We start from the raw sequence: 19,676 nt of genomic DNA, 5'->3' as shown, positions 1-19,676 counted from the left end.
TGATATAAAATCAACTTCACGCCGACGTGGAGAGTGGGTATGAACAGGTCGGGAGGACGCGTCCCGCGTCCCCACGCGGGGCTCTCTGCGCTCGTCATGCTTCGTGGTGACGTGGATAGTGGGGGTGTGCTAAATCGCTTTGCATCGCACGCGATCAAATTGCAATATGCGTGCGATGCGATCCGTGGGCAGGGGTGCCGTGAAACTGCACAAGTACCATTGCATCGCATGTGTATCGCATTCGATGCTATCCTACTACTTTGAATAGGACACTACGTTAACTACTTAACGGGCGCCGTGATATTACACAAGTACCTTTATTTGTTACAAAGATGTTTGCAGTAGGTATTGTTGACTTGTATCATGATCTTATGGTTGAAAATGCAGAATGGAGATTATAATGGCATGCGATGCGATGCGATATTAAAATTGTACACTCTGCCTGGGAAAGGCTCAAAATTGGGTAATGGCATTGCATCGCCTGCCTTAATTAGTGGCATGCGATGCGATATATCGGGCGCCCAGATAATACACAAGTACCACAATCTGTGTTGGATACAGGTTATTTGTGCGGTGGGAAAGTGGTAATAAATGTCACAGTTTACAGACCACCCAGAATGTCATTAAATGTTCCTGGTCACCCAGCATGGACTCAGGGAGAGTTCACAAAGTACAATGGTGATGCATTGTGAATGGCAGGTGGACATATCTCTGAAGCAACAAAAGACAACGCCAATATTTTTCTGTAAATCTATGAACCAAGACCTTTAATTTGATGTGCCCTGCTCAGACAGATAACCCTTCATTACATTATTATATTGTATACCAATAGGGTAATGTATTTACTTCAAACACTAGCAAGTCACATAGCCTGACACCTAACTATACACTCTTGTCCACTTGCTATATAAACATTCCTAATGTTACTGTAAAGATTACCTATAGAATCCACAGCTAAGAAATCCCCACAGTATATGGAGAGAACTCACACATTTTGTTCCTGTCTTGTATCTCATTTGTGGTAGAAGTATTTCTTCTACTGGATTGCTTGGTTAAAGCAGCAAGTAATTTGACATTAGTCTGGAACATTCATAGATTTACTCTGGGGAAATAAGTGGACAAGGCATGCAAATGTTCATAATATCCAAAATAACATAATGAGTTTTGAAGTCATAATTCATGTATAATATATGAGCAAAATCCGGCGCTGATAACAAATAAAAAGCTTAGTTGCTGTGGTGCCTTCCTATGACCCAGCAAAGGTCCAAATAGAATACGAGAAACAGCGGGCAGCATTCTAACAGACTGATGCTCAATAAGTCTTTGGATTAAAGGACTTTTAAATACTTATTAAGCATCAGTCTGTTGGAGTGCTACTCGCTGTTTCCTGTATTTATTTATATTAAAGTATGTTGGTTTATACAGTAGTTGGCAAAACAGTATTCACCAGGATGCACAATCTGAACTGTCTGGACCCTTTACGGAGATGTGTCTGTTGGATCTCATGTTAAAATAATTAAAAAATGAAGTGCAGTTGCTGAATTTCCCACTAGACGTCACTGGAACATGTGTTAAGGTATAGCACACATAGGTGATGCTGATCATAGGCAAACGTGTACTAACATGAGAGCTACTTTGAATAAATTAAATATAAATAAGCCTTTAGTCTCTAAAATCAGACACTGGTAAAAAAAATATATATATACATATATATATATATACATATATATAATTTTTTTTTTATAGTACCTCAGTTTATTTTTTAACTATGGTTTCAAATTAAATTTAACTAGATCTTTTTTTTAAAATGCTGGTTGAATAAAGACTTGTAAGAAAAGAGTTTCCCTAGAGTTTGAGGGCCTAATTATGAATAATCGCAATATACCTCCAAAATTAAAGTTCCTTAACTGCGTTCTTTATGTTTTATGCAATAAGGATTTTTTTTTCCAGTACGCCTCATGCTTAAGTCAGCAAAAAAGCCTATCCCATTGATTAACTAGTACAATGATGCACATGTACAAAGTGAAAGTTTGTGATGGGATATCTCCCACCAACCACTGATATAAGCGTTTGACTCTGTAAATGGCATTAGCTTATACAAGGAAGAAAAAAAGAAGGTAGGACCAGCGCTGTACTGAATATATATAAATTTAATAAAAAATTGCAATTTTACATATTATAACAGTCAATAATAGACAGACAAGACTTACATACACAAAACACAGAAACTCCCCCTTAAAATAACTGGTGCTGGTTAGGCTTTGTTAGATGCAATTGCGGAAGCTTTTACTCATATATAGAGCCAGTTAGTAGGTTAGTACTGAGTTCAGTCCCCACAGAAATGTGCACATTTTAAAGTGGTATACTTAATTTGTAATCCTGGGGTGAAGTATGGCTTGCAGATAATGGCGATTTTCTCCGACCTTTAGCAATAGGTCATATCCGAGATTGGTAATCAGCCCGATGTCATTGGCAGCCTCAGTGTCCCCTCTCAACGCGTTTCTCCGCCTCACAGACCTCTCAGCGGCTTCCTCAAGAGAAGTACTTCTCCTGAGAAAGCCGCTGAGAGGTCTGTGAGGCGGAGAAACGCGTTGAGAGGGGACACTGAGGCTGCCAATGACATCGGGCTGATTACCAATCTCGGATATGACCTATTGCTAAAGGTCGGAGAAAATCGCCATTATCTGCAAGCCATACTTCACCCCAGGATTACAAATTAAGTATACCACTTTAAAATGTGCACATTTCTGTGGGGACTGAACTCAGTACTAACCTACTAACTGGCTCTATATATGAGTAAAAGCTTCCGCAATTGCATCTAACAAAGCCTAACCAGCACCAGTTATTTTAAGGGGGAGTTTCTGTGTTTTGTGTATGTAAGTCTTGTCTGTCTATTATTGACTGTTATAATATGTAAAATTGCAATTGTTTATTAAATTTATATATATTCAGTACAGCGCTGGTCCTACCTTCTTTTTTTCTTGTGCACACTTTGGAGGGGTTTGTGGTAATTCCCCCTTAAGGTCCAGCAGCAGTACCGAATATTCAATCAGCGCTCAGTATCATCTCGTGGTGTTCTGTTATACAAGTAAGCACTGAAAAGCTTACATGCTGCAATGGCTAATGACCAAAATACAGGAAATTTATTCTGCTTTCTCTTGTGTGATGCAGCCATTCATTTGGGGTTTTTATAGATTTTAACTTATTGTGGCAAATGTACTAACTATCGGGTTCCAGATATCATGATTATAATTTCTCATGTCTGCTAGTCGCAGCAATAATAAACTATTGTTTGCTGCAGGAATAGGGGTGCCGAAGGATGAGCTAGTTGTGAAGTGACAGCTAATCCAATCGCATAATGTCTTCTCCAGTACTCTGTTGTGCTAATGCGTGTGCACAGTCTGCTGTTAACACATGTGCAGGCAACCATTGCCAGCTAAAGACACCATTACCAGCCAATCCAATCCATGGTGGCATGCTGTTGCTTGCATTACAGACAATATTGCCTAAAGAAGCGTATGAAAAGATGTGGTTTCAATAATTTTTATGGGGCAATTTTAATAGTCAGCAATGTGCCACCGAACTGGCTGCTCACATTAACTTCTAGGAGGGTATGCAATTAGCCAGGATTATCGATCACAAGTAATTGTTTCACCTGGGGGCCACTCAATTATCCCTAATAAACCTGCATGAGCCACGGCTTAACTAGGATTATGTTTTTAAAATAAAATATATTATTATTATTATTATTATCCCATGATAACAGTGAGTCCTTATCCAGCTAGATAGCAAAATGCTCACTCGACTTCCCATGGAAAGGTGCATACACACTGGAAGATGTGTGCATTGAAAAATGTTGGTGATCAATTTCCCTTGAACTTCCCTAGTGTCCTGGACGATAGTTAATGTGCATACACATTGAACAATTGACGAACGAAGAGCCATCTACAGATGGAGCCGGTCTCATCTGAGCGGCACTCTGCACACCCCGGTGGGAATGAGGCACGCGTGTGTGAGGGACGGTGCTGCTAATTTTGTAAAAGAAATTCCAAACTGACCTGCCTGCACAGTTGACAAACAACCTTGATGAACGAGCGGCCGGACCATGCATGGTTGTTCATCACTCGTAGCATACACACTGGCTGATATTTTGACCAATATCATTCAGAAGGGTCAAAATTAAAAAATATCCTTCTAGCGTGTGTATGAACCATAAGAATCTGCTCCTCACCCAATTCCACCTTAAAGATTTATCCAAAATGTAGTGATCAAATCTGTTAATGCCCTGTGCTCTTGTGTTAACATTATGCACATTTCTTAGGATATTTCTTAGGATATTTTCATGAAGTTCACTTTGCAATTAAGATTCTGTTGCAGTTTTGAAAAAAAAAAAAAAAAGCAAAAAGCAACTGTAGTCTCTCGCATGATGGGGGCTGCCCAGAACAAGGCAAGGCTGTCCAGCATGTAAAGTAAGCCTCTGATGCAATGCAATCAGAATATAATTGTGATTGCATTGCATTGCATTGCAGAAATTGCTGCAACCACTACCTTCACAGCCTGGCACCAAAAGTAGATGCATCATTTTTTGACTCGCAGCAGCTTAGTATGATGTCACACAGCTGCCACAAACCGCCCCAAATACAGGGCCTTATTCTGGTTCACTCTCAGAGGCAAATTCCCTCTCAAATGGACAAAACCATGACCCCCGCAGGTGGGGCAGATATAACATGTGCAGATAGATTTAGATTTGATGGGGTTTTACTACAAAGTAAGATCTATATTGCAGTGTAGAAACAAAGCAGTCAGTATTTACCCTGCACAGAAACAAAATAACTCACCCAAATCTAATTCTCTATGCACGTTACATCTGCCCCCCTGCAGTACACATGGTTTTGTCCATTTGAGAAGGAATTTGCCTCTGAGAGTGAACCAGAATAAGGACCACAGTCCAGACATGCCTGTGTTTCCAGACCGTGCCCCTATAACACTGCATCGCCACCTGCCTTCTGGTATGTGATCACAGTTTGACCATACACAAATTAGATTTTCACACTTCTGTGAAGCTAGCTGAGTTAGCCCCATTGAGCGCAAATTCTACAGTGTGAAGTACATGAAAATGTGGACCCCTCAAAAAATGTTTATGGTAAATTAGATCTAAAGTGTCTAGATCTAGAGTCAGAAGGTCGACAACTATTGGTAGACATGGTCAAAAAGTCAACATGAGCTTTTCATGTTTTTTTGTCGACTTGGACACCGTTTAAGTGTACCGCTGTGCTTGACATGCTTCAGGCTCGCTTCCTCTCTGCGCTCAGCACACTATTATAATCTAACTCTATTCCCACATGGATGGTAAAGTATGAACAAGTCCGTTTTTTACAAAAATTAATCATGAAAAACTCATGTCAACTTTTTTATGTTGACCTTTTGACTGTCAACCAATAGTTGTTGACCTAGGCAGTGTAGATCTAATGAATGGATACCACCCAAAATAACTGTTAAATGGTTTATTTTTGATGGTTGATGTTGGAGATTTTTTGTCATCCTGTGTATTTCAGCAAATAAACTGTTTGTAGTATGTAAATATGCAGACACACAAACACATGCAGACTCTATGTAAAACAAAGCCATACTGTGTGGAAAGGCAGTGAGGGAACAGTGACCTTGGACTAGTCCAAAAACAGTTTAGCAAGTGTCACCCCTGTCGCACTGATAGTTTGCCGTCACACATTGGTAGAAGTTGTGTTTTCCTGTGTGTCGTAAAAATGCTTAGTTCAAAAGTAGAGTCAAGTTTTTACTTAACTTGAATAAGATGGCCACCAAATCTTTCCATAGGCTAACTGTAGCTTATGTGGCAGATTGTATGTCACATGCAAGTGTGTTTGAGTGGCACAAAGCATTTAGGCCCTTATTCTGATCGGTGCGTACTTTCCCGAATTCCTACGGTGCTGTCCGCACGCAACGCTGTGTGGTGGCGTGCGGACATCGTCTGTAGAAACGCCCACGGGTCCTCCGCATTCGGACGGACTCACTCTTTAAAGAACAGGGCGTGTGTACGGACGACATACAAACCTTGCGTGTGCGGTCTTACCGCGTAAGCACGGTCTTACCGCATTAGAACGGACGGGAAGCTGGAAATGTGTGGTTTAATTGATACATGTAGAAGTGACATGTGTATTAGTATTATTAATATTAAGTTGTGTTCATTATTTGCAGTGTAAAAGTGTGTGAAAAATGCAGCATATATGTGTGTGTTTAGTAATGTTCCATTTAACCTGCAATGGTTCCAATTGAAGCAGTGAGAAGCGTGTAATTAACAAGTAATGAGTAAAGTAGGTGATTGTATTGTGTTCAGCTGACATTGGTTGAGGTGCGTCCGTCCTGATTAGGCGTTCCGATTGCCTAGCGCATGACCGAGTGGTGTCCGCAAAGCAATACTTGCTTATGGACACCGCATATTTCTTGCCTTTTTGTTCGCGTGCATTCGGTGTGCTGTCCGAATGCACGCCCACCAAAATAAGTGCACTCCCCCGTGTCCGCCCATGTTTCAGCCCAGTTTAGCCCACTTTGAAAGTACGCCCCTGTGTCATTCCGAATGACGCCCATAATACGCCCATATTTACCGAGTGATTGCGGTGCACATTTCTGTACGGTATTAGTGAGTACAAGTACGGAGACTATGCGTGGCACATGCGCATAGCGTTCCCCACGCATGCGCAAACGGCTAAAAAACGCCATCCGAAAGTATACGGGAAAGTACGCACCAACCAGAATAAGGCCCTTAGTGATGGTTGTGAGGATGTCGAAGATGATGAAGGTCCCAGAAGACCTTACATATCAAAAATAAAAATGTGGAAAAAATTAGAAAATTGTTGAATTGACTGTAGACTCCGAATGATATGAGAAATGGTAAGCATTGACAAAGAAAATGTCTGTAGTACTAAGATGTGCTAAAATGGTTTTAAGGCTTCTCACTGGGGAGCAGAAAAAAAAACCCCGAAAGGGATGGATCTGTTGGTTCCATTGAGATGCAGCCTTTCCATATCAGTCATCTTCTATTAAAAAGAGGATGCATGTTTCCTCCAATCCATTAAAAACATTAATGAGATGCTTTAGCTAGGGTCTCAGACTGACTAAAGTGTGTGCGGGCTCACACCAATGCAAATACGTAACGCCTATATTCAAGGCCAGATTTGGGAGTCAGGCCACCCCTAGGCACCACACTTTAGTCCCAAGTTTTGAAATCATTGATTTAAAGAAAAGAAAAAAAAAACAGAAAATACATGTATGTGACTCTTACACCGGGGTGGGCAATAAGCAGCACATAAAGAAGATTACTGCAACCGAAGCTCAGTCAGTACTCTATATAGTGTCATCTAGATGATCTTTCGGTGATTTTTTTAATTAAATCTAGTACACTCCCCTTTGTAGTTTGTCTTGTCACATACATGTGTCAGGGTAAACTGACTAAAGTTTTACACAGACATCAAGCTACATGGAATAACATGTATATTCCCTTGCAGCAGTTTAGAAAGAAATCACTTAATCTAAGCATCTGTGACAGCAATATCAGCACATTAGTGAAAGACGCCACAGTCTGTGCATCTTATTAGTTAGTGCCGATAGGTTGTGCACAACATCAAAAGAGAATGAAAAATTCCCAATAAAATGTGGAAATACCTTATATTTAGAACAGTTTATTATGTCATCTAGGCCAGATGCAAAGCATTTAAAAAATGGTTCAGTGACTCCTGATGAAAGCTAACAGACCACTCTCCTTGCTGACAGGCTAGTCAAGTTTTCTAAAGATCGGGGTCCATTTTACTAAAGCTGAGAGATATCATAGAGAGATATCATTTGTGACTTTTTATTTTTTTAATTGAAAATCCTGGTTTGGTGCCCAAATAAAGTGTAAAGGCCCAAAAATTGTGTCCGGGGTATGGATAAGGCAAGCCATAGGTGATGACAGAGTGGACACATGTATAGAGGTGCAGCAGGTTAGGGGCCTGCTCAGCACCTCCCTGACGGCCTACCATTATCTATATGAAGAACAGCCCTTGTAGCTCATAGTGTACTGAGGCCTTGCCCAGATATAGGGAGAGATATCAAACCCAAGAGATAAATTGGAAAACGACGTCATTCACAGATATATTGTGCTTGCTGTGTGCACAGGCAATCTACTGACTGCCCGTCCTTCCACATCAGGAACCAGCTTTGTTTGACAACTCAACTGGGTGGGTGAATGTAAGGTTTGATTCTGGTTGACCCACAAAGCTGCAGGTCCTCTAAACACGGGCCGCACGACCGTCCACCTCCTAATTCGCAACCATCGAATGATTTCTACAGTGCTCGCAGATCTCTCCGGTGTATTCGATATGCAGGATCCCTGTGCGTGAAGCGGGCGGGCAGCTGACATCAGCTGATGCCAGCTGCCCGCCCCGTCACCTGCGTCACAGGCACATTTCCATGGGAACGGCCAGCATTTTCATGAGAACGCCCATGAAACGCTGGGGGTTCCCATTTGCGCAACCCCTCGCCACCGTCCCATGACCTGTGTGAAAGCGACCTGAATCAGGGCCTAAATGCGACCGCTCATTTGTAACATCAGCCACAATGGATCGGTTGGTGTGTATGGAGAACACGCTGCCTGATTTATCTGCTAGTGTGTACCCAGCCTTACAGCTCTTCTTGACTGAGCCATCCTACACAGTATGTTTATACAGAGAAGTATGTAGTGTATACAGCATTGGATTTACTAATGGGACTTAGACATCCCACACAGCATGTTTATACAGAGAAGTATGTACAGCATTGGATTTCCTAATGGAGCAGAACAATTCACATGCCAGAATAGCAAATAAATGAAACTCAACATATTTGTTACAATCAACAGATAAAGACGAGCAGTATTGTATCTAACACCTTGGGGATAACGTCACCATTCCGCAGCTGCTCCTGAGTTCTGCCATGACATTATATGGTTAGTCTGACTTAGCCAACCATTTGCTATATAAGTCAGTACATTTACTGCTTTCAAAATAGTACCATTCAATTCATGCTTTGGAGAAATGTTCCATTTAATGCAGAGTTAACGCCCCCTTATATCAGCGGCCATGATCCTCCAATTATCTGAACCGACAGCAGCTCCGATTCAATGACCGATTCACTGATCAGCCCATCGGAGACCTGCGTTAATCAGCGATCCATTTGGGAATCTGTGAAATGAAACCTGTTACGGATGCCTGATTCCTTGGTCTCATCTGAAGAGAATCAGGATTGGAGGATTGGTATTTTTAAAATTATCCCAAAAAGAAAAACAGGTTTATGTGGGACTTGGTGACACAGTCAGTACATCATTATGATCCTTTCCCAGTGACACGCTATGGGTTAGAAATGCCTACAATATACTTTTAGATATTACCTGTTAAAGGAACACTAAGGTGGAAATTTATTTCAATGGGAGTTCTATTTCACATGGAATTATGCTATGGGCAACCAATCAGAAATTGGGGGGGGGGGGATTTTCTAAGATGCACCCATTTGATCTAAAATAAAGAGGAAAAATGAGCATTGGCTAATGTACTATTAGCCGAATTCGGCAGATTTGCCGTATTTATATACAGCATGCTCTGCCAAAGGGGGTTATTCTGGTTCACTCCTTCTGGCAAATTCCCTCTTAGATGGATAAAAACATGTGCACTGCAGGTGGGGTAGATGTTACTTGTATAGAGAGATTTAGATTTGATGGGGTTTTACTTCAAAGTGAGATCTATATTGCAGTGTAAAAATAAAGCAGTCAGTATTTTCCCTGCACAGAAACAAAACAACTCACCCAAATCTAATTCTCTCTGCACATTTTACATCTGCCCCCCTGCAGTGCACATGGTTTTGTCCAACTAAGAAGGAATTTGTCAGAAGGAGTGAACCAGAATAACCCCCAATATCTGGTGTACGAATGAATACACCATCAACAGAACTCAGCAGTATATTACCATGAGTTCTATGGTGGTGTGCTCATTGACTAACATTCGTACTGCTGAATTCGGCCGTGAAAAACTCCTCATTTTCCAATCGTATTTAGCTGAAGCCTGCACCGATCAGTCAGATGCATGCAGGCTTCTCTGTGTAAAAATAGCAAAATAAGCAAAACCAGCCATAGCTCTTTGAGACGATGATGGTTACAGAAATTCAGTGAAAAAAATTAAATAAGGTCCCCATGTATTTCTATAAACTGCACCGGGATCTTGGCCCAGACCTGGTTCCCAAAATACGGGGGACAAAAAGAGATGGGGTCCCCTGTATTTCGCCAAGCAGCAACGGGCCCTGTGTGGTGTAGATCTCTGCAGTCCCTGTAGGCATCCACAGGGGTTATAAAAAAACAAACCACAAAAAACACATGGACTTCCATCCCCCAAATGCCGGGTCCCCCCTTGCCTCCTGTCACTGCAATACCCTGTAGCCAATCAGGGAGCCCCACTCCAAAAGCACTCCCCTGATTGGTTGAGCTCTGCTGACCTGTCAGTCAAGCGGAGCTCTCTTTCTATGTAGAACGGGGATCGATTCACCGCTCTAAATAGGCGTGGGAATTTTGTGGTTTCCTAAACCACAAACGATAATTAGGTCAAGGTGTAGTCTGACCTAATTAACCTGTAATTAATGCCACAGCCGGGGTTCATTATGCTGGTGGGGGGGGGACCCCATGAAGTTTATGTTATCATGTATTTATTTTTCTATTTTATTACACAGAGATCTGACTGATCCGTGCAATGCATCCGTATTTGGCTGCCAGGAAACTTGGTAGCCGAATATAAATCCTGAGAATACAGCAGTTTAGTAATTTAGCTGTATTCTCAGGTCGTATTTTCGGACGATCCCATTCGTACAGGGGATCAGCCGTAATCGGCAATGTTAGTAAATTTCCCCCACTATCTTTTATCAACCAAAAGATGCTAAAGAAATAATAATTTGATTCTGATTGGTTGCCGATAGCAACATCCCATGTGAAATAAAATTCACATGGTATATTCACATAGAATAGAAGGCTAAATTATGGTGTTAGCTTTATGATCACTAATTTATATAAAATAATATATAAGAATTAAATACAGTAAGTTTTTGGTACATATGTATTTAAATGTTTTACAGATGTGTAGCCATTCATCTAAAGTTTATGTGCCATACAGTACGAGACCCTTAAACTTCCCCTCGATTCACATTTTTTTGCATACCATGGGCGTTATGCAATTACCATGGTAAAACATCGGAAGGGAATTTTTTTAGTTTTTCTCTATTTTTCCTGATGTTTAGACAGTATTTTTTTATTGGTGACACCAATCCCTGATAAGCCACATTACGCATCTGCTTATTGCTGCTGATTAGATAGCCCCAAACCAGCTTATTAACCGCTATAAGTGATAGGATATCAGCCATTGTATCTTACAGTGTACAGGGGAACTACAGTACTTTAGTATTTGTGCCACAAAGGAATTGGTATAAAGTTGCACATTAAGCTTAATGATACGTGGCACAAGGCAACGTACAGTCACTCAAATCCAAACTGCATTTTAACAGATTAGTGACTTAGCCGCTCACAAAATGAAGTACAATGCCAGCAAGAGTGGTCAGTGTGTAGTGTGTTCCCTGGCATTATATTTTTATCGCATTAGTGTTGCATATTTTGAGAAATAATATATGGTGGGACACTTAGCGCACTTTACTTACTACAATAAAAAGCTATTTAGTGCAATTTGATCAAATATTTACATAGATACATCTGTATATGTCTTCTTTACAGTGGCGGATTCAGGGGGGGGGCACCCGGGCACGTGCCCCCCTGTCATTACTTTTGTAGCTGAGGACCAGGGCTTTCCAACGAGCCCAGCCCCGTGTCTCTAGTCCGCCGGGAACCGGAGATATCGCCTGGCAAAGCTTTAGCGTTTTTTCCCCATAGGATAATATGGGACCCGTCAATTCCGACCCCCCACCCAGTTCCGGCGGCTGCCAGTTTCCCCCCTGGCCTCGCAGAAGCTTGTGGTTGATCTCATTCCATTCCAAATCGCTGGGCCTTCAATATGATACCAGGCTGGTCCATATCGGTCAATCGGTTTCAGAGATATTGCATATAAACCAATTTTTTTATTTTTTACATGTAATTTCATGGCTGTTCATGTTCTTTGAGGGCAGATTACTCTGTAACAAAACGCTCCAGTTTCACTGTACCAAAATCATTCAAAGCCCACTCAAAAGTTCTTCAATATGATATTTGTCTCATGTAAATGGGTCAGTTATTTCTGAAGATATAGCTGGTTAAATGAGATAACTGGTTAAAGGGGTGGAGGGGTGGTTTTCTCTCCCCCTCACACCAGAAAATGCAGGGACTAGGCTGGTGTAAAAGGGGCCAACCTGGGAATGCATTTTCTGGTGTGAAAGGGGTATTTTTTCAAATAGCCGGGACCTGCAGTGCTCTGAATACAGCCAGGCTCTGCCACTGTCAGTGGCTATCACTTCTGCCTGGCGGCAGCTGTCCCCGTTTACCGCGAGCATGTATTCCCCCTTGGCAATGAGCATGTAATCCCACATGGCAACAACATGGAACCTCTGGCAATGAGCATGGAACCCTTGGCAATGAGCATGTAGATAAGCAGCACTTATGTAGCATAATTTTTAATAGGCATTATGGTGTTTGGCATAATACATAATGGACATAATAGCGTGTAACTTAACGTGTAATGGACATTATGGTGTAAATGTTTAATGCGCGCCTTCGGTGGACAATGTCCCTGTTTATGAAGCGTATTGTGAATTTTGGCTTAATCTATGTGGCATTATGTGAATTCTGGCTCAATCCGTGTGGCATTATGTGAATTCTGGCTCAATCCATGTGGCATTATGTGAATTTTGTCTCAATCCATTTGGCATAATGTAACTTTTTGGCTCAATCCGTGTGGCATTATGTAAATTCTGGCTCAATCCGTGTGGCATTATGTGAATTTTGGCTCATTCCATTTGGCATCATGTGTAAGGGGCAAGTATAATGGGTGTAGTATTTTGTTGCATAATGTGTACAAGTTGTATATGGTGTTGTACACTACACTCAAGGACACGCCCCCTGTTGAGTGGCCACACCCCCTTTTCTGGAGCGCGCCTTCGCTGCGCGCACAATTGCATCCTTCACATTTGTCGCCATGGTGGGCGTGCAGACTTTAACTGCCAGGGCCTATTTTTAGTACCATTCCCACCCTCTCTCTGCCGTTCTCTTAGCATGTACACTGGCACCACTAACACTGCCCCTCCCCCACCTAAACCCTCTTTTATCATGGTGCCCCCCCTGTCATTTTATCCTGGATCCGCCCCTGCTTCTTTATGTATTAATGTTACAACTTAGAACAGGAATTGTGCTAATGAATGGAACACGTACATAAATCATTACCATGAATCATCAATTGTGATAAAAATTCAGTTATTGAAAACTGAGCGATCTTTGTTTGAAATGACATGCAGATAAATCATATTAACAGCACCCCTGTGAAGGTGGGTAGCTACCACAGTTACAGTGGCTGGGTAAAAGTCCCTCTTTTAAGTTACACATTTACAGTTAGAACCTTTCCAGACATGCCTTCCTGGGTCCTAGAGACAACTGCAATGACTCCTACAGACATGAACAATGACTCATTTAATAGCTTGATATGGCAGTTATAGCGAATACTACAGCTCTTATAATGCAATTTATATATTTTTATGAAAATACCATAAATATAGGCCTAGTACGCTTTCTCCTGTAATTACTTCTGACTTTTTTATTGGTTTAACAGTGATAAAATGCATAGTAACTTTTAAGAGTTAATTACTTTTTATTTTTATAACTAATTGGCCATTTTGTGCTGCTGCCATATAGTAACAATTTATGTTAAATAGTAGGTATGCATGAATGAGACTGTTTAAAGAACTCATTCACTAACACAGATCGTACAGTTTGGCACAGGAACCGTAACTTTTTAACTTGTGACAATGCATTTATGTTGTGACTGACCAGTGCTGGCCCTATGTATACTAGCCAGAGGCGTAAGTTCATCACAGTTTCCTGGAGGCAAGTTAAAGTTTGGGGCCCCCCTCCCCATAAAAAAAGGTGTCACAATGGCAGGTGGGTCAGGTTCAGACTCACAAGATTCAGCCATCTGCAGTATGAACAAGGTGGGTCCCATCTCACGGTATAGCCGCAGTGGCGGGTACACTGTTGCTTGTCATAGCACAGACTGGGCAGTACCAGGCAGGAGCTCTCCTGTTCCCTATTTCAGGTGTTAACAAGGCTCCTGGGACAGAGCTGATTAACTCTGCAGCAGCAGTGAGTGCACCAATAAGAACCATTAGAAAAGCTATGGTCACATTTGGATCCCACTGTGAACCAGCAGGTGCCCATTTAGTGCTTGGTGCCCAGATGCATTAGTCTCCATTGCCTCTGGGAGTTACGCCCCTGATACTGGCAATTTTGGGGTGCCATAATAAATACTTGGTACTTGTGTAGTTTCACGGGGCCAGAATGGCGCGGTGCATCTGAGTCCCCTTGCGTGGCTCGCTTCGCTCGCCCACGCTGCGGGCTCGGTGGCTCGCTACGCTCACCATGCTATTTAAAATCAACTCCATGCCAACATGGATAGTGGAGGTATGAACTCTCCATGTTGGCACGGAGTTAAGTTACTTTTTTTAACATAGTTTGTGGCGCCGTGAAACTACACAAGTACCAAATACTTTTATTAACAAACAAAAAATGTCCAATAATTTTTACTAAAGCTCAGTACAATACAGTACATAGAAACATGAGGCAGAGCAAATAATATAAAATGAAAAAAAAAAACTGTTTTTTAAATAAAAAAAAATTCCCCAATATTTACTGTGACACATGGTGAACAAACACACATACTGGCCCTCACAGGAAAAAAATCCACATACATAGGTCACCACAAAAAAACACAGACTTGCAGCTGTAGAGGAACTTGCTGTAGTACCAACCCTCAATCTCAGCTGTCAGTTTTGCCATCGGTGGTGGAGAACCAATCATTCTTCACCAATTATGGAAGAGAAGCCATCTTCCCCATTCCCGATCATCATAATGTTTTTCTTTTTTACTTATGGCCAGGGCAAAGAGCATACAGTAACTCGACCCTGACATACAGTAACTCGACCACCATACCACACCCGCATGAATTATGACATCACATCTCTGCATTGCTGTTTATAGGTCACAGCCCTGGGACACATCTGAGCTGCCTGGAGAATAAGCCCAGTGCTGCCTGGGCCAGTAGTTAGTTCATGGTTACTGCTAGTTTTGACCAAGTAAAACATGAGATTTTTGTGACACACCGTTTTGACCTACCGTGTTTCCCCGATAATAAGACACTGTCTTATTTTTTTTCAACCAACAAAAAACACCATAGGCCTTATTTTCAGGGGAGGTCTTATTTTAAACATGCCCCTGTCCTCATTTTAAACATGCCCCTGTGCTCCTTTTAAACATGCCCCAGTGCTCCTTTTAAACAGGCCCCAGACCGCCATCTTTGACATGCCCCAAACCCCCTTGATATGGTAAACATGCCCCTGTCCTCCTTTTAAACATGCCCCAGTGCTCCTTGTAAACATGCCCCCAGTTTACACACCTCTCCTCCTCTCTGTCTCATCAACGCCAGTGCTCCGTGCTCTGCTGCAGCCGCCACGTGATGTGCGCGGCGACGTCACGCGGCTCCCGCAATGCATCCCTGGGAGCAAAGCGTCATCTGTAGAACCCGGAGGTCTCTAAATACCTCAGAGGTGATTGAAGATCACCTGGAGGTTAGCGGAGGTTAGCGGGGTCTAATATTTATTGTCTGCAATCCACAGGATTGAAATTTGAATCTGCCTTATTTTCGGGGGAGGTCTTATTTTGGACACATGTCCAAAATCTGGGGGAGGTCTTATTTTCGGGGGATGTCTTATTATCGGGGAAACACGGTAGTAGTAAATGAAAGATGAATAATGAAAAATAGTTATCACCCATAATTGAAAAGGCAAAGCAATTTAGAATTAATGAGCCCAGAGTGTGATTTTATGTTCCTATAGTCACAAAAGAGACAAAGGGCCTCATTCAGAAGTGAACAAAGTTATTCCCGGTTTTCAGGAATCCGCTCAGGTCCATTAGGTGGATGAACTGTTGCACTGAGAACCCCTCTGCCACTACCTGATTGCCTGTAGTGGAAGAGAAGGGGTGGGTAGAGGAATTATGCAATTTACTAACAAAGAGAATATATACTGATAAAAATAGAATGCACATACAGTATGTGCCTACCAATGCCCATTTACTTGTATCTGGCACTCACACCTCCATAGGACTGTAGAAACTCGATCATTGTAGAAAAGTGTTTCCCAAACAAATGACAAGTACAGTAAGGGCCTGTAGCTCATGTAGACCTGCAGCAACACACCGACTTGCCTTGAGGAGGTGTATCTGTTGTTAGAGGAAAGGTGTCATACACTGATCATGAATGAATTAGGCAGATATGGTATTAATGTAGAGTAAAGCTGAGTACACAGCTGACAGCACAACAAAGAAACGTGGTCATGTGATGTAACAGACATTGCATATCCAATGGGACAATGACCATTGTATATTGGGCACCATCAAATCCACTCAATTTGAGGATATTTACTATGATGATCACTGCCATCCATCGCAGATAGCAACATATTTCACAATATCATATAAAGTGTACACAACTTACGATGATGCTGTTTTAGCATAAGCTGTTTTTGTGTAACTTACATCTGTTACAGTATATACTTTACAGTCCACCAATAGACTTCATAAGATATCTAAGGCTGGTTAAACGATCATCCATGAGTACAGTCATAATGACAATGCTTGGTAGAAACGTGGATCTTGGTCATTACTAAAATTTGCCCATTGATTTCCATTATTTTGCTTTCATGCTTCCAACAATAGTGTTCCTTTTAGCATTGTGTGTATCTGGATATATTAGGTGATTCTCATGCTGCATGGTCTGATTCTCTTCTCAAAAGCCTGGTAACCAATGAGGACTGTGTACACTGAAAGATGCTGTACTTAGGTCTCCAAAATGTATCCAGCAATTTGGCATCGCATGTGGATGTTTGTTATTGCTACAGAGCTAATTCTTACTTGCCCCTCACACACACACATCTATAGTAAACCATCTCTAATGGTGACACAGAGTTCATGTTGCTGTCACTCAGTACTGTAGGTTCATTCTGTGGAACTGATCAAAATCCACTCTAAGCATCTGGCAACTGAGTGGTGCTGTCAGCTGGCTGACCTGTAGTCAATTTCCTTGTACATAATAGCTATAAGTGACTACAGATAAAAGAATTGGCTTGAGCTCACTTTCTGACTTTGTAAAGTGAGAGATGTTGCCAGACCGATTTCCTTGTTTACTTCTGGATCTATCTCCACATAGCATCAGCTGCTTGGAGATCGTCCCTGGCTGTACTGCAGAGTGACTATGAATAGAATTTGGGCTTATTCAGTTTTATGGTCACATATTTGTGTAATCGCTCATGATTGGCTGTTTTGTCTGGTTTCTGTAACCCTGATCATACTCGGTGTTAAGCGTTTAAGTGAACTTGATAGCGGCAGACATAACTAGCACAGTGCAGCTTTAATGTTTGTACGTTATAGACAACACATAACGTATAGATTTCCCAAATGATGTCGTCTGTATTAAACCTCAGCAGCCTGTAATGATTTGCTACCGTGCCAGCCTCTCACCCTAGGGCAGTGGTTACCAACAGTATGATATTAAGGACATATGGTTTCCTAAACACTAGATTAATTGCAGGTTCTATTAGTTAAGTAACAGTTTCTCAAAGACCTTTGTGTATTTCATTGCTAACTTTTTATGTGGGTGGAAAGGAGGCAGGGCTGCCAGATCCCTCACCTCACCAGTGTGCTGAGAGGATAAAAGGAAAAAGGTTTATGTTCAAACCCCAAAAACTATTGCCTTGACTGGATAAATGCCTGCACTGCCAAGTAGCCTGGACCTCTGCCTTCGCTCCCTAAATTGTGTGTGTAAGTATGTTTAAGCACTAGGCAATTTAGCACTGCTTGATATCAATATTTGTAGCAAAGAACAGAATATTTAATTCTAAGGGTATGTAACATACATATAGGTTTAAACAGCTGACGTGCTACTATATTTACAAGCAGAGAAATCAATATCACTTGCTTGGTTAGGTGTATTAATGTATGGTGAGGTTGGGTACCCTAAGTACTGTCACACAACCTGTACACTCATCTATACAAAACCTGTATTGTAATACTACAGGCCCAACTGAATGTGATGTACAGTATTATACATTCATTGTACAGGAGAGAGAGGATAGTTTGCGGAAGGAGGTGCAGCACAGAGTGATCTGACAGCATCATTCTTGGTACAGGGAAAGAAACAATCTCTGTCTTTCTTGTTGCGCTATTGCCACTTGCCTGAAGCATTTATACTAGAAATCAAACAATCTAATCAGTTCCTAAATTAGTCAGGTTATGCATAAAACAATTAACATTTGTATTATTATGCACTGTATGTGCAAGGCAAAAAATATGCATCCAGCATTGTGTAGCTCTCAAGGTATGTTATGTATAATTAATTAATGTATTATTAGTGCAGTATTAAATACAGGTCAATACATTACCGCATATAATGTGCCATGTAAGTCATTTTAGGAATATTATTACAACGCTACATATTTTGCCGTTGATTTATATGGTAAAATGTAATAGGGTGAGAGATTCAGAAGTGAGACATTTGTTTAGAAATCTCCAGTTTTTTAAAGTGGCAATCATTAACACGTCAAAATCAAACTGGTTTCGCCGTGTAAATGATTGCCGCTTTAAAAAAAAACCTGGAGATTTCTTACCAAATCTCTCACTTTCTGAATCTCTCATCCTATTAAATTTACCCATATTTTTTTTCTTATACGGTACATCATATGATAAACACAAAGTAAGAAACATTCTCAAAAGTGGAGCTTAGGGTTCTAAACCGGATGAATAACCTTGTTTTCTTAGATTTTACGGAATACAATCTTAGTATCAAATCTCACACTCCAACACAATATCTGACTACAAATGATACCATTGTTTTTTCTGCCAAAAATACAGATGATGAAAGGAAGGTGTACTGTGTATAGCTGACATGACAGTACATGTATTTCACAAATGGCACTTGAAGCTGAAGTAAGATTAGCATAGCTCCCGCATGTGACAGTGTAACTGGGGGAGTGGTATATGACGGAGGTAATCTCTACCTTGTTTCACTGCATACCCATCTCTCCAATACATACAGTATATTACTATAACAAGATTGGATATATTCTGAGCTACACATCTTTTACCTATTAGTTTTCTTTGTACGTTTGCATATAGGTTATGAGCACAGTGCTTCAGAAGTGTGCTTATGTATTATTTATTGAAGAATTAGATCCAGAGTAAGCCAGTATTCTTCAAAGCGTTGAGATAAATATTCCCAATGCCACTCCTCTGCCAAGACGTTACCTGCGCTGCGATTCCTCTGATCTCTTTTATCCCTGACATTTGTGTGGAACCTTCTAAGAAATGTAACCCAAGGCACAAAGGAGTGTGCATTCAGTATATGTACAGAGCACTGTTTTACTTGCACGCA

At 41.3% G+C, this 19,676-nt stretch overlaps 1 protein-coding gene across 3 annotated transcripts in view; it reads left to right on the top strand.

Moving 5' to 3' along the window:
• EDAR (ectodysplasin A receptor) overlaps positions 1–19,676 on the top strand; it is a 120,499-nt gene that overhangs the window by 44,767 nt on the left and 56,056 nt on the right. The window contains exon 1 of one of the 3 annotated variants that reach the window (XM_083174019.1): positions 17,927–18,067. The exons of 1 other annotated variant lie outside the window; for it this stretch is intronic. In XM_083174019.1, the coding sequence (XP_083030145.1) occupies positions 18,013–18,067 (55 nt within the window). In that variant the 5' untranslated portion in view covers positions 17,927–18,012. Of the gene's footprint in view, positions 1–17,926; positions 18,068–19,676 lie in introns of those variants that run through there. One more of the 3 variants, XM_083174020.1, reaches the window with a different exon arrangement.

The sequence above is a fragment of the Crinia signifera genome, chromosome 2 (assembly GCF_055691185.1).
Source record: "Crinia signifera chromosome 2, ASM5569118v1, whole genome shotgun sequence".
Classification (NCBI taxonomy): Eukaryota; Metazoa; Chordata; class Amphibia; order Anura; family Myobatrachidae; genus Crinia; species Crinia signifera.
Note: the sequence above shows the minus strand (reverse complement) of the source record. Positions and strands in the feature narration are given on the sequence as shown.